Source organism: Notothenia rossii (assembly GCF_949606895.1).
Source record: "Notothenia rossii genome assembly, chromosome: 4".
Taxonomy (NCBI): domain Eukaryota; kingdom Metazoa; phylum Chordata; class Actinopteri; order Perciformes; family Nototheniidae; genus Notothenia; species Notothenia rossii.
This window is the reverse complement of record NC_136902.1, coordinates 5,543,173-5,557,348: the sequence shown is the minus strand read 5'-3', so window position 1 is coordinate 5,557,348 and position 14,176 is coordinate 5,543,173. Positions and strand designations below refer to the sequence as shown.

The following is a 14,176-nucleotide window of genomic DNA, read 5'->3' as shown; positions in this document are numbered from 1 at the left end:
GAATAACGAGTAATGAATATACTTTATAGGGATCCTATTAATATCTAATAATAAAAATAATGAAATTCAATAACATGCTTTAACCACTGGGTGTCCCTTTATATCAGGAGTGCACCTTTATGGTGTAAATACAGCCTATCTACCAATTGGATCAAATATAAAAGTCAGCCGAATTAGTGTTAATACTGTAAGGAGATGTATAGTTTGAAAATAATTGTAAGATGTTGTTTAATTGCTGATATATTTATGATCCACGTCACGTTTTCAGTGTTGGCGGCAGTTCCTCATGTTTGTATAGAAGTGTTCTCATCAAGGCTCTATAAATAGAGAACTACGGCAGATATGTAATATTTAATGCAGCCGAACCGTGTATTACAATGCCGTTATGTGATGACCTCCAAAGAGAAAAGCAAGCACACTCGGAATAAAGTGTTTTCGGTCTGTTTCCGCTATTTGTTAATGACGATGTGATGTGAGATGTGAGACTGGAATTGCACAGGGGGAAATAACGTATGCCACAATTTTAGATGTGGATTTTGTTAAACTAATACGTTTGCGCTGTGGACCAACACTATACATTGACGGGGAAGGGGGTGGCAATAAAGATAACACCATTTCACACAACATAACAGAAATAATATTGATAGCAGCGTCCCTAGCAACCACCTTGGTAACAATGAAAACGTTGTATAGACACAATTTCCTGAAGTAATATTCGTAATAACTAGCAAACTAAAGATCATGTACATCCACTGCACACATAATCTGAAATAACAACTCATATTTCTCGCATCAAATGACATCAAAACGCATTTTAATGGCCAAACTAACTTTAAAATAGGCATTTTCCACCGAGAATAGAACAAAGTTCGGCCATATTATTTTTTTCTGCAGGGAGAAATGTGAAGATCACGTGACATAGACGCCAGCCATTGGAATGAATGGTGAAAAAAAACGTAGGGATCTTACAATTTCAGAGGCGTTTTTGTAGAAATACTACGTCTTACGTTGTGGACCAACGTTATTACACGTTTTTTGTGAGACTGGGTTGGATTATTTTGTAGAATTATGTTGAGTATTAAATAATTGCGTGAGTGTGAGGGTATTCAAATAAATTGGTCAGTAACATTGGCGGCTCCAGAGTATTTTTGTTGGGTAAACTATGGTAGGGCTAACCCATACAGTGGTGGGGCTCAAGTCAGTATTTGCAATGTAATTACATACACGCTATATCGCCCCCTTGACAGTGAAACGCCTCGCGTGAGGTTTAGATTATGTGTCAATCAAAATGGAACTGTATGAAATAAAACGGCACATTTGTCATGTAGTAAATAAAAAGGGATCACTGTGAACGTGACGTATGATAGTACACGTTGAAGATCCAATGGGGCTGCTGAATGGCGGTTCCGATTGATCTCAATCAGTAATGCATGACGCAGCCCCAACGTTTCGTTGCTCTGATTGGCTGTAGGTCTATTCAAATTGCATTCGGAGGCATTTTGATCCGATATATATATATATATATATAACTCCCCCACTACTTAGACTATTCCTTGCACCCCTCTTAAGCCCGAATGGTCTCAACCATATTGCATCAGTAACGTGCACTTGTTGTTAGAGCAGGATCAGTTTGTGTGTTGGGACACGACCCGTATATTTTTGCAAGCCGTGTTCAACTTTTTGCTTATTTAATGTGTTTACTTTTTTTCATGGTGGGGCTAAGCCATTTCTTGGTATAGCCTACCCCAGCCATACCCTGGCGCCGCCACTGAGTGTAACGTAGTGCCAAGTTTTATCATAGTATGATTTTTCATTTGAGCAAATTTGGCTATGGTAATATTCAAGTTATAACAGATCTTACAAGTGCCTGGAAAAAGTAGGCCTATGGTATTAAAGGGGATCCCAGAGGTTGATTTGTATAGGTTGCCTTTATCTGTTCAGTCGCTTGAAATACTTGTGTATGCTGGTTATGCAAAAAAGACAGTTCCTCTCCTAGTTCAATAAATATTAGGCTAAATCATCGTCTCTTTAGTCATGAACCAAAACAGCAACATATTTCAGCTAAGGTGAATAGGAGCGATAGAGTGTATTATGTACTAAGAATCAGTCTACAATTGACAGTTTGACAATTACATGTTGAACTTTATGGAACAAGTCCATACAACAAAAAAAAGGGCCAATTGAGTATAGTGCTGAAAAGCTTTGAATCCATTCTCTTCATTGTTCAGCCATAATACTCTTTGGACAATTACCGAGTTTAGCCTTGACCTGCTTGAAGAATACAGAATAAAAAAAAATACTTACATGATAAGCATTAACTGTTAAGAGTTCTTGGTTGGATGACATTTTGAACAAAAAGTTGAATGTAATCATATTACTTTCAAAGATTTAGTGTGATCAATATTTCTGGGACATTGACATACAGGAAAAAAGTTCATGACATTGAAGAGAGCTCAAAATGTTCCCAGAAATAAGACTAGGTCATCAAGATTCAGTAATACAGCTCAGTTTAAACCATTTCACACAAAAGGCAAGTCAAACCCAATAATTTCAGATCTTAAATTAAGTGGTTCGGAAACCTTTTTTTATTTTTATTGGCCACATACAATCTGAAATACAAAGAGAACCAAGAATAAAAACCAAATTCAGATTGAAGAAACCAGTCAGCGAAATGGATCCATTCCTGTTGGGAGAACAAAGTTTAATATAGCCGTTCAGAATAAATGTATATTGCAATACGAAACCCTTACCTTCAGGAATTCATATCTGTGATGGTAAATGGCCCAATGACTGCTTTTTGTACCATTCCATGGTTCTCTGCAAAAATACATATTTTAGTACAAGTCAACCAAACAAGTGTAATACAGCAGAAGTTGTGTACATACCTGACGCAACACTCCTCTGCCTCCTTGACTTGCATTTCGATTCACAGCAGTCACAAAGATTGCTCTGGGCCAAGTTGTCCAGCAACTCCCAGCTGAGTTCATGAAGATTGGATGAAAAGATCATTAAAATGCATCTCAACTTTTTCAAATAAAGTCTCCACAAAGTTTGAATAGTTATGAACGGGATCCATCTGTATCTTCAGTAGACTGGGCTTAAGCTGAATAAGTCATCTCATGTAAAACAAATTAACCTACAAGTCAGATTCTGATATATTAAAGTATTATTTTTACCCATGCCCTTCGACAAAGTGGCAGGCTTTCTTAGTGCTGTCAAGACCATTGGGATCCCAAGCCAAAAGTTTGCAGTGGATAAAGACCTGTTGAGTAGAGGGGAAATATAGGCATCATGGCATAAATTAATCTCAGTATCCACAATAAAACCTTGAATCTGAAATAAATGTAAAGGCCAATGTACCTCTTCTCCCATAGCAAACGTAAAGGTCTGAAGTGATAGGCGGATCTCCGATGACTTTTGCCTTGGTTCGAATTTTGATCGTGACGACACACTTTCCAAAAGACATCTGTTGGGTTAAAGAAAATGTATTAGCATTACTACCAAGGTTTAGACCAAAACGCATTTTTTTAAATCAATGCTCATTGCCATGAGTACCCTTTGTTGGAGATGATGGGGTACATGGTGCTTTCAGGGTACAGCTCTGGTGTGGTAGCTGCTACACATTCCTCAAGAAGCAGCAGCAAGGGCTGATGGGAGTTCTGCACCACACTAGCCATGATGGGGATGATGGAGCCCAGAGGAAAGCGTGTAGATTCAGCAGGGCCTGAGAAGTCGTCTAGGGCAGTAAACAGAGGAAGAGTCATTAAGTTACAAAAGTCAGGGAGAGCTGCCGTTCGTAGAGAGTTTCTCATGTTGTTTACCCACCATTCATAAGGCCAATGTTAAACTGCAGATCTCCTAGACTGTAGGTTTTAAACACCGGGTCATAGATCGTAGCATACCAGTCTTTGGGCCTGCACAAAATAAAGCAGAATGTTACAGAAAATGCTGCAAAGTGAAACTATTGAACTTTTTAGTGCAAGCTTGTTTACTCCTACGGACAAATTCTTTATTCCGCCGGGTTATTTTGTCCGTGTTCTTCTCCCACATTGCAGAAACTCCGTTCAAATATTACTTCTCATTCATAATTCCCGAGATACATCCCCTAATTCATCACATTTTTAACATGGAAGTCAATGGAGAAACGCTTTAGACTTGAAAAGTCGTCATGCGACTTCAACTGCCAACTGTTCCTTCACACAGAAACCTCATTCCAACTTTACATGTAAAATGTTACACATCTTTGACATTATTCATATTCAACTTTTAAATCAGATTAATATTAAACATTGCTCAGACCTTGATAAAGAGGCCTTCTTCAGATTTTACCATTAGTGTGTATTGCGCAGCTCGTTCAGGCTAGAGTGCGTGACTCACAGCTAGAGTGGAGGACTGCTTGAAATTTGCCTTCATATATATATTTTTAAACCAGCCTCAGTTCCCAAACCCTACACTCCTGAGACATCATTTTTCATGAGAAACGTAGAACAACATCTCGTAGCTCCATTAAAGCATGTTGTACATTCAGGCCCATCTTTCCTCACAGCAGCAGCCGCCCACCTTTAGTTAGTCTGCAAAAAATGGCAAATTAATGACCCGAAACTACAAAAAACACTTCAGATGCCAAGGGTTCTTGAGATGCTTCACCGATATATGTTACGGTTCTTCGACAAAATGTTCACATGCAACACGTTTATCTCTCATTCAGAACAATGGAAAGTCTCTCCTCTCACTGATAACTGCATATCACCATGGAAACCTTTGATCTCTGGGCTCAAGGACAGGTGCTTCATAACGTCGTGAGCTCAAACACCTGTGTGATGGAACATGATGATGTCATAACTCCAACTGACATGCTCAGAACTCCACCAATCACCACATGATGGTTAACACTGTGGCCCTGAACAGCTCTACATCAAATCTGATGTTACGTAATATGGTGTTACTATGGCAACGCATCCCTCTCCTTAAAACACAATGTCGCTGTAACCCTAATGGACACGGTCCAAACGTCCCCCAATCTTCACTTGTATATCACCGGTCCATGCCTTAACAGCTCTACGCAAAATCTGAGATCTCACCATATGCCGTTTCCATGGAAACGCATCCCTCGCCTTAAAACACGTTGTTGCTATAACTCAAAAGAAAATGGTTAAAAAGTGCTAAAACTTCACATGTGTGCCAACAGTCCAGCCATGAAGACATCTACGGGACAGTTGAGATTCCTTGCCATGGTAACAAAATGCTCGCCATGAAACATGGTTCACATAACTTCAGTGAAAATGCTCCAAACTGCCCAAGATTTCACAGGTTCGATAACAATGAAGCCATCCACATATCTAAGCATATTATGGGGTGTCAAATACCGTTGCCATGGCGACAGATCAATCATCATCAAGTTAGTTCAATAGTTTGCAGTTCAAATATTCTGCTGCTTTTCCACTTTCTTTTCTTCTAACACATTCAAGCCCCCAGTGTTCATGTATCATTTCAATCTAAATTCTTCACTTTCTTCTTACACATTACATTTAAGCATAGCAATTCAACATCAGCATAAAGTATTGCCACTAGCAATTTCTTAAGGAATTGCATTCTCTAGTTATGAACTGTTACGCCCAAGCTAAAAGACTTCCTCCAAAATGCAAAAAACTAAGTGAACTTAAATTTGTGATGTTCAATTAAAACTATGGGGAAAAACTCAATTGACAATGAATTGGGAACACAGTGTACCTTAGGGATTGTTCTCAGTAAATGGGTACATTTTTTGTTGAGAACACTTCAATAGATAAAGCTAATTTGGGAATAGAACAGAAACAGGCTGTAGATTCCCTAAATCAGTCTCCCATTCATTGTCTATATAGCAGCTTCAGACTTTATACCTGATGACATCACATGTTTGGGACGGACTTCCATGCTTGGTGGCTTTGAGAGGGAGAAGCTTATTAACAAATTGAACTTTCCCAGGCCACAAAAATGCCACATTGGAATTGTTAGTTAAGGGTAGTGTCAACCTTTAGCACCTTATGTTGGTATGAACACTAACCTCTCATATGCACAGACTACTGGGTGGGTGAAGGCCAAATTGTAAGAATCCGCAGAAGCAACGTAGGTCAGATCATTGCTGTACACCAGTGCATCCCCGGTGACCTGTTAGAGAGACAAAGACCCCCTGAGAGAGCTGTAGGAAATATAGCAGACTCACAGCTTGCAGGTTTAAAATATATATACACATACCAGTCTCCTAAAGTTACAGTCAGTGAGATCCACATAGAAGTAGGCCTCTCCTGCTGAGAAGCTAGTTGGGAAACAGTTACCCAGACGGAGAAGCGACGTATCGGCCTGGGGTCGGCTTTCTGTCCACATCAGCGTCACAAAATCTGGCCCACAGTCCACTTTCATGTCTGCAACACAAATAAATTAAGTTCAGACTCAAATATTTGAGTCAAGGTTAATAACAAAACTTTAATTGTTTCCAGTCTTACCTGCATATACTGCCATGGCAGCTGCCAGGCTCAGAAGCAGTGCACCTTGACAAAATGAAACCATCATGAACGAATGCTTGCTACTGACACAGTGCATGTTCTTATACCTTGTTCCTGAGAGGCATTCATCAAGATAACGTATTTCACCTGGTGCCTGTCAACAGTCCCAGCTGCAGCAGATAGCACACTGATTACAGCATGGGGAGCATCCAATCACATTAGTCCTTACACCCAATTCCTTTTTATTCAGCTTCATCAGCAGCACAAAATCACCATTTGTTAATCAATTTATTATCCTGTGCGACTACCTTACATCCTTATTTAAAACACTTTAAGGATGATAGTGCATGGGTTGTCTTAATCTTGATTTAGTTTTGCTGTTATTTATATTAACATTAATATATTTATACGTTGGGATTTTTTGTTCAACTTCAAGTCATACAAGAAAAAGTTTTCTTCGAGAATTAAAAGGAGTCATTTCTAAAATGATCATTTGGGGGAAGGTAGTATTCCTTCATCAGATGTCCCGACCTATTCAAATGTGTCATTTTTATATCTTTGACCTAATGGAAACTCAAGGTAAGTGAAAAAGGTACATTTCTCAGTTCATTTACGTTGTATTCAGTGAGAAAATATCCACACTCACATCTGAATATTAGCTGTGTTGATATGATGTCCTCTTTTAACTGCATAAACACATGTTTTATTTATAACTACAACTCTATTTGGGTTCTTGAACAGAAACAAATACATGAATACATAAAACTAAAAACACATGTTAACCTCTCTCTCTCCCTCTCCTCTCTCTCTGTTAAGAAACGCATAACAAGCAGACTAAGAAACCACTCTCCAATAAGCAAGTGGAATGGATTTGATTGTGAAGCACTGACACAGCTCTCTACAAAGTGCGGCGAGTGGATAGACCAATTCACGGACTTTCTACATGGTAGAAGTGGGGGGTCAAAACTAATGATTTCAAAAAGTGTCATATAATGCTGCGACACCCATGATGCAAAAAATACAGTTCCTCTCCTAGTTCAATAAACATTAGGCTAAATCATCGTCTCTTTAGTCATGAACCAAAACAGCAACATATTTCAGCTAAGGTGAATAGGAGCGATAGAGTGTATTATGTACCAAGAATCAGTCTGCAATTGAGAGTTTGACGATTACATGTTGAACCTTATGGAACAAGTCCATACAAAAATAAAAGGGCCAATTGAGTACAGTGCTGAAAAGCTTTGAATCCATTCTTTTTATTGTTCAGCCATAATATTCTTTGGACAATTACTGAATTTAGCCTTGACCTGCTTGAAGAATACAGAATTAACAGTTAATGCTTATCATGAAAGTATTTTTAGAGTTCTTGTTTGGAAATTTGAACAAAAAGTTGAACCTAATCATATTGCTTTCAAAGATTTAGTGTGATCAATATTTCTGGGAAATTGACACAGGAAAAAAGTTCATGACATTGAACAGAGCTGGAAATGTTCCCAGAAATAAGACAAGGTCATCAAGATTCAGTAAAACAGCTCAGTTTAAACCATTTCACACAAAAGGCAAGTCAAACCCAATAATTTGAGAACTTCAATTAAGTGGTTCGGAAACTTTTTTTTATTTTTATTGGCCAAATACAATCTGAAATGCAAAGAAAACCAAGAATAAAAACCAAATTCAGATTGAAGAAACCAGTCAGCGAAATGGATCCATTCCTGTTGGGAGAACAAAGTTTAATATAGCCGTTCAGAATAAATGTATATTGCAATACGAAACCCTTACCTTCAGGAATTCCTATCTGTGATGGTAAATGGCCCAATGACTGCTTTTTGTACCATTCCATGGTTCTCTGCAAACATATATATTTTAGTACAAGTCAACCAAACAAGTGTAATACAGCAGAAGTCGTGTACATACCTGACGCAACACTCCTCTGCCTCCTTGACTTGCATTTCGATTCACAGCAGTCACAAAGATTGCTCTGGGCCAAGTTGTCCAGCAACTCCCAACTGAGTTCATGAAGATTGGATGAAAAGATAATTAAAATGCATCTCAACTCTTTCAAATAAAGTCTCCACAAAGTTTGAATAGTTATGAACGGGATCCATCTGTATCTTCAGTAGACTGGGCTTAAGCTGAATAAGTCATCTCATGTAAAACAAATTAACCTACAAGTCAAATTCTGATATATTAAAGTATTATTTTTACCCATGCCCTTCAACAAAGTGGCAGGCTTTCTTAGTGCTGTCCAGACCATTGGGATCCCAAGCCAAAAGTTTGCAGTGGATAAAGACCTGTTGAGTAGAGGGGAAATATAGGCGTCATGGCAGAAATTAATCTCAGTTTCCACAATAAAACCTTGAATCTGAAAAAAAGTAAAGGCCAATTTACCTCTTCTCCCATAGCAAACGTAAAGGTCTGAAGTGATAGGCGGATCTCCGATGACTTTTGCCTTGGTTCAAATTTTGATCGTGACGACACACTTTCCAAAAGACATCTGTTGGGTTAAAGAAAATGTATTAGCATTACTACCAAGGTTTTGACCAAAATAAGTTTTTTGAAATCAATGCTCATTGCCATGAGAGTACCCTTTATTGGAGATGATGGGGTACATGGTGCTTTCAGGGTACAGCTCTGGTGTGGTAGCTGCTACACATTCCTCAAGAAGCAGCAGCAAGGGCTGATGGGTGTTCTGCACCACACTAGCCATGATGGGGATGATGGAGCCCAGAGGAAAGCGTGTAGATTCAGCAGGGCCTGAGAAGTCGTCTAGGGCAGTAAACAGAGGAAGAGTCATTAAGTTACAAAAGTCAGGGAGAGCTGCCGTTCGTAGAGAGTTTCTCATGTTGTTTACCCACCATTCATAAGGCCAATGTTAAACTGCAGATCTCCTAGACTGTAGGTTTTAAACACCGGGTCATAGATCGTAGCATACCAGTCTTTGGGCCTGCATAAAATAAAGCAGAAGGGTACAGAAAATGCTGCAAAGTGAAACTATTGAACTTATTAGTGCAAGCTTGTTTACTCCTACGGACAAATTCTTTATTCTTATTCCGCCGGGTTATTTTTTCCATCTTCTTCTCCCACATCGCAGAAACTCAGTTCAAATATTACTTCTCATTCATAATTCCCGAGATACATCCCATAATTCATCACATTTTTAATGTGGAAGTCAATGGAGAAACTCTTCAGACTTGAGAAATCGTCATGCGACTTCAACTGCTAACTGTTCCTTCACACTTTCACTCAGAAACCTCATTCCAACTTTAAAATGTTACACATCTTTCTGACATTATTCATATTAAACAACTTTTAAATCAGATTCATACTTTTAGAAATATTAAACATTGCTCAGATCTTGGTAAAGAGGCCTTCTTCAGATTTTAACATTAATAATACATAATATTTATATAGCGCCTTTCACGAAACCCAAGGTCGCTTCACAAGTCGGGCAGGGGGGGGGGGGGGTAGGGGAAAAGAGGCAGACAGGTCAGGGAGGGGGGGGCAAGCAAGTAGCGGAAAAATAAAAATAAACCTATCAAACTAACTATATAGTGGGGAAAGCCTTGGTGAAAAGGTGCGTTTTGAGGGCTTTTTTGAAAGTGTCCAAGGTTGGGGCGCTGCGGATTTCGGGGGGGAGAGAGTTCCAGAGGGTGGGAGATGCTACACTGAAAGCTCTGTCACCGAAAGTCCGCAACCTGGTGCGGGGGGTAGAGAGGAGATCCTGTCCAGACGATCGGAGCTTCCGGGATGGAGTGTGGTGGCGGAGAAGGTCAGACAGGTATTGGGGGCGAGGGCATGGAGGCATTTGTAGGTCAGAAGAAGGAGTTTATATGTGATACGGTGCTTGACTGGGAGCCAGTGGAGGTGGATGAGGGTGGGGGTGATGTGCTGCCAGGGCTTGGTGTGAGTGAGCACCCTGGCAGCAGAGTTCTGCACATACTGGAGCCTGTCCAGGGCTTTACTGGGAACCCCGAACAGGACTCCGTTGCAGTAGTCCAACCGGGAGGAGACGAATGCATGGATGAGGGTCTCGGCCACGTTATCGGAGAGTGATGGTCGTAGATGGGAGATGTTCCTCAGGTGATAGAAGGCAGACTTGGTGACGGATTTGATATGTGACTGAAATGAGAGAGTTGAGTCAAGGATGACACCCAGGTTACGGACTTCGGGAGACGGGGAGATGGAACAGCCGTCAATGTGGAGGAGGAGATCCCCAACCTTCCGGAGCAGTGCCTTGGGGGCCACAACCATGAGCTCAGTCTTCTTACTGTTGAGTTTGATTTGATTTGCTGTCATACAGGTTTTTATGGCATGGAGACAATTGACCAGAGACTGTGGAGGGAGCTGGGCAGATGGTGAGGTGCTGAGATAGAGCTGAGTGTCATCAGCGTAGCAGTGGAAATTGAGACCGAAGTGACGTATGATCTGGCCAAGGGGGAGCATGTAAATGGTGAAAAGTAGGGGACCAAGCACGGAGCCTTGGGGACACCATGGTTGACTGGGGCCGGGGGGGAGGATGAGCCGCTGATGCTGACAAACTGAGACCTGGTTGAGAGATAGGACTGAAACATTAGTGTGTATTGCGCAGCTCGTTAATGCTAGAGTGCTTGAGTCACAGCTAAAGTGGAGGACTGCCTGAAATTCGCCTTCATATATATTTTTAAACCTGCCATAATTCCCAAACCCTACACTCCCGAGACATCATTTTTCATGAGAAACCTGGAAAAACATCTCGTAGCTCCATTAAAGCACGTTGTACATTCAGGCTCATCTTTCCTCCCAGCAGCACACCTTTAGTTAGTCTGCCAAAAATGCCACATTATTGACCCGAAACTACAAAAAAAGCACACTTCAGATGCAAAGGGTTCTTGAGATGCTTCACACGTTGAAATTTCACCGATATATGTTACGGTTCTTCAACAAAACGTTCACCTCTCATTCAGAACAATGGAAAGGCTCTCCTCTCACTGATAACTGCACATCACCATGGAAACCTTTGATCTGTGGGCTCAAGGACAGGTGTTTCATAACGTCGTTAGCTCAAACACCTGTGTGATGGAACATGATGATGTCATAACTCCAACTGACATGCTCAGAATGCCACCAATCATCACATGATGGTTAACACTGTGGCCCTGAACAAATTACATCAAATCTGATGTTACGTAATGTGGTGTTACTATGGCAACGCATCCCTCGCCTTAAAACACGACGTCGCTGTAACTCCAATGGACACGGTCCAATCGTCCCCCAATCTTCACTTGTATATCACCGGTCCATGCCTCAACAGCTGTACGCCAAATCTGAGATCTCACCATAGGCCGTTTCCATAAAAACACATCCCATCGCCATGAAACCGGATGTTGTCGTAACTGATATGAAAATGGTCAATACACCACCAGACTTCAGATGACAATTAATTGTCCAGCCCTCAACATATCTGTGCCATTAGTGAATTTTCATCAAAAGCTGTTGCCATGGGAACGCATCCCTTGCAATAACACGATATTGCTATAACTCCTGTGGAAATTGTCAAAGTGCTAAAACTTCACATGTGTGCCAACAGTCCAGCCGTGAAGACATCTAGGGGACATTTGAGATTTCTTCAAATTCCGTTGCCATGGGAACACGATGCTTGCCATGAAACATGGTTCACATAACTTCAGTGAAAATGCTCCAAACTGCCCAAAAACTACAGGTTCGATTACAATGAAGCCATCCACATATCTAAGCATATTATGGGGTGTCAAATACCATTGCCATGGCGACAGATCATTCATCATAAAGTTAGTTCAATAGTTTGCAGTTCAAATATTCTGCTGCTTTTCCACTTTATTTTCTTCCAACACATTCAAGCCCCCAGTGTTCATGTATCATTTCAATCTAAATTCTTCACTTTCTTCTTACACATTACATTTAAGCATAGCAATTCAACATCAGCATAAAGTATTCCCAATAGCAATTTCTTCAGGAATTGCATTCTCTAGTTATGAACTGTTACGCCTAAGCTAAAAGACTTCCTCCAAAATGCAAAAAACTAGAGTGAACTTACATTTGTGATGTTCAATTAAAACTATGGGAAAAACTCAATTGACAATGAATTGGGAACACAGTGTACCTTAGGGATTGTTCTCAATAAATGGGTACTTTTTGTTGAGAACACTTCAATAGATAAAGCTAATTTTGGAATAGAACAGAAACAGGCTGTAGATTCCCTAAATCAGTCCCCCATTCATTGTCTATATAGCAGCTTCAGACTTTATACCTGATGACATCACAAGTTTGGGACGGACTTCCATGCTTGGTGGCTTTGAGAAGGAGAAGCTTATTAACAAATTGAACTTTCCCAGGCCATGAAAATGCTACATTGGAATTGTTAGTTAAGGGTAGTGTCACCCTTTAGCACCTTATGTTGGTATGAACACTAACCTCTCATATGCACAGACTACTGGGTGGGTGAAGGCCAAATTGTAAGAATCCGCAGCAGCAACGTAGGTCAGATCATTGCTGTACACCAGTGCATCCCCGGTGACCTGTTAGAGAGACAAAGATCCCCCTGAGAGAGCTGTAGGAAATATAGCACTCACAGTTTGTAGGTTTAAAAAAAATATATATTCATACCAGTCTCCTAAAGTTACAGTCAGTGAGATCCACATAGAAGTAGGCCTCTCCTGCTGAGAAGCTAGTTGGGAAACAGTTACCCAGACGGAGAAGCGACGTGTCGGCCTGGGGTCGGCTTTCTTTCCACATCAGCGTCACAAAATCTGGCCCACAGTCCACTTTCATGTCTGCAACACAAATAAATTAAGTTCAGACTCAAATATTTGAGTCAAGGTTAATAACAAGACTTTAATTGTTTCCAGTCTTACCTGCATATACTGCCATGGCAGCTGCCAGGCTCAGAAGCAGTGCACCTTGACAAAATGAAACCATCATGACCGAATGCTTGCTACTGACACAGTGCATGTTCTTATACCTTGTTCCTGAGAGGCATTCATCAAGATAACGTCTTTCACCTGGTGCCTGTCAACAGTCCCAGCTGCAGCAGATAGCACACTGATTACAGCATGGGGAGCATCCAATCACATTAGTCCTTACACCCAATTCATTTTTATTCAGCTTCATCAGCAGCACAAAATCACCATATGTTCAAGTCAATTTATTATCCTGTGTGACTACCTTACATTCTTATTTAAAACACTTTAAGGATGATAGTGCATGGGTTGTCTTAATTTTTTGATTTAGTTTTGCTGTTATATATATTAACATTAATATATGTATACATTGGGATTCTTTGTTCAACTTCAAGTCATGCAAGAAAAAGTTTTCTTTGAGAATTAAAAGGAGTCATTTCTAAAATGATCATTTGGGGGAAGGTAGTATTCCTTCATCAGATGTCCTGTCCTATTCAAATGTGTCCTTTTTATATATTTGACCTAAAGGAAACTCAAGGTAAGGGAAAAAGGTACATTTCTCAGTTCATTTAAGTTGTTGCTATGATGTCCTCTTTTAACTGCATAAACACGTGCCATGCAGGCCATCCCTATTGGTTTTATATTCATGGCCATAAAGTAAACTATGCTACATTCAACTGCAGGCTTGAGTGCCCAGAAAATAAATTCAGATCAGAATTGTCTTTTCAAATGAGGCTCAACATAAATAATTGCCATAGTTGAAATACCAGACAGATCACC

The 14,176-nt window shown here is 40.3% G+C and overlaps 2 protein-coding genes across 2 annotated transcripts; both read right to left on the bottom strand.

The window, feature by feature from the left end:
- Positions 1–2,562: 2,562 nt before the first annotated feature.
- LOC307038023 (zona pellucida sperm-binding protein 3-like) lies at positions 2,563–6,498 on the bottom strand (the record flags this gene model as incomplete). The annotated part of the gene is made up of 10 exons (XM_079679314.1): positions 2,563–2,683; positions 2,751–2,817; positions 2,886–2,977; positions 3,177–3,262; positions 3,361–3,466; positions 3,556–3,736; positions 3,826–3,914; positions 6,044–6,147; positions 6,235–6,401; positions 6,483–6,498. 9 exons carry the CDS (start codon positions 6,496–6,498, stop codon positions 2,753–2,755), a joined length of 906 nt encoding a protein of 301 aa, XP_079535440.1. The 3' UTR covers positions 2,563–2,683; positions 2,751–2,752.
- Positions 6,499–8,314: 1,816 nt separating this feature from the next.
- Positions 8,315–13,448, bottom strand: LOC307038016 (zona pellucida sperm-binding protein 3-like; the record flags this gene model as incomplete). The annotated part of the gene is made up of 9 exons (XM_079679304.1): positions 8,315–8,328; positions 8,397–8,488; positions 8,688–8,773; positions 8,871–8,976; positions 9,068–9,248; positions 9,338–9,426; positions 12,912–13,015; positions 13,104–13,270; positions 13,352–13,448. Coding segments are annotated over 9 exons (936 nt in total), but the record flags the coding sequence as incomplete, so codon positions are not given.
- Between the last annotated feature and the right edge of the window lie 728 nt (positions 13,449–14,176).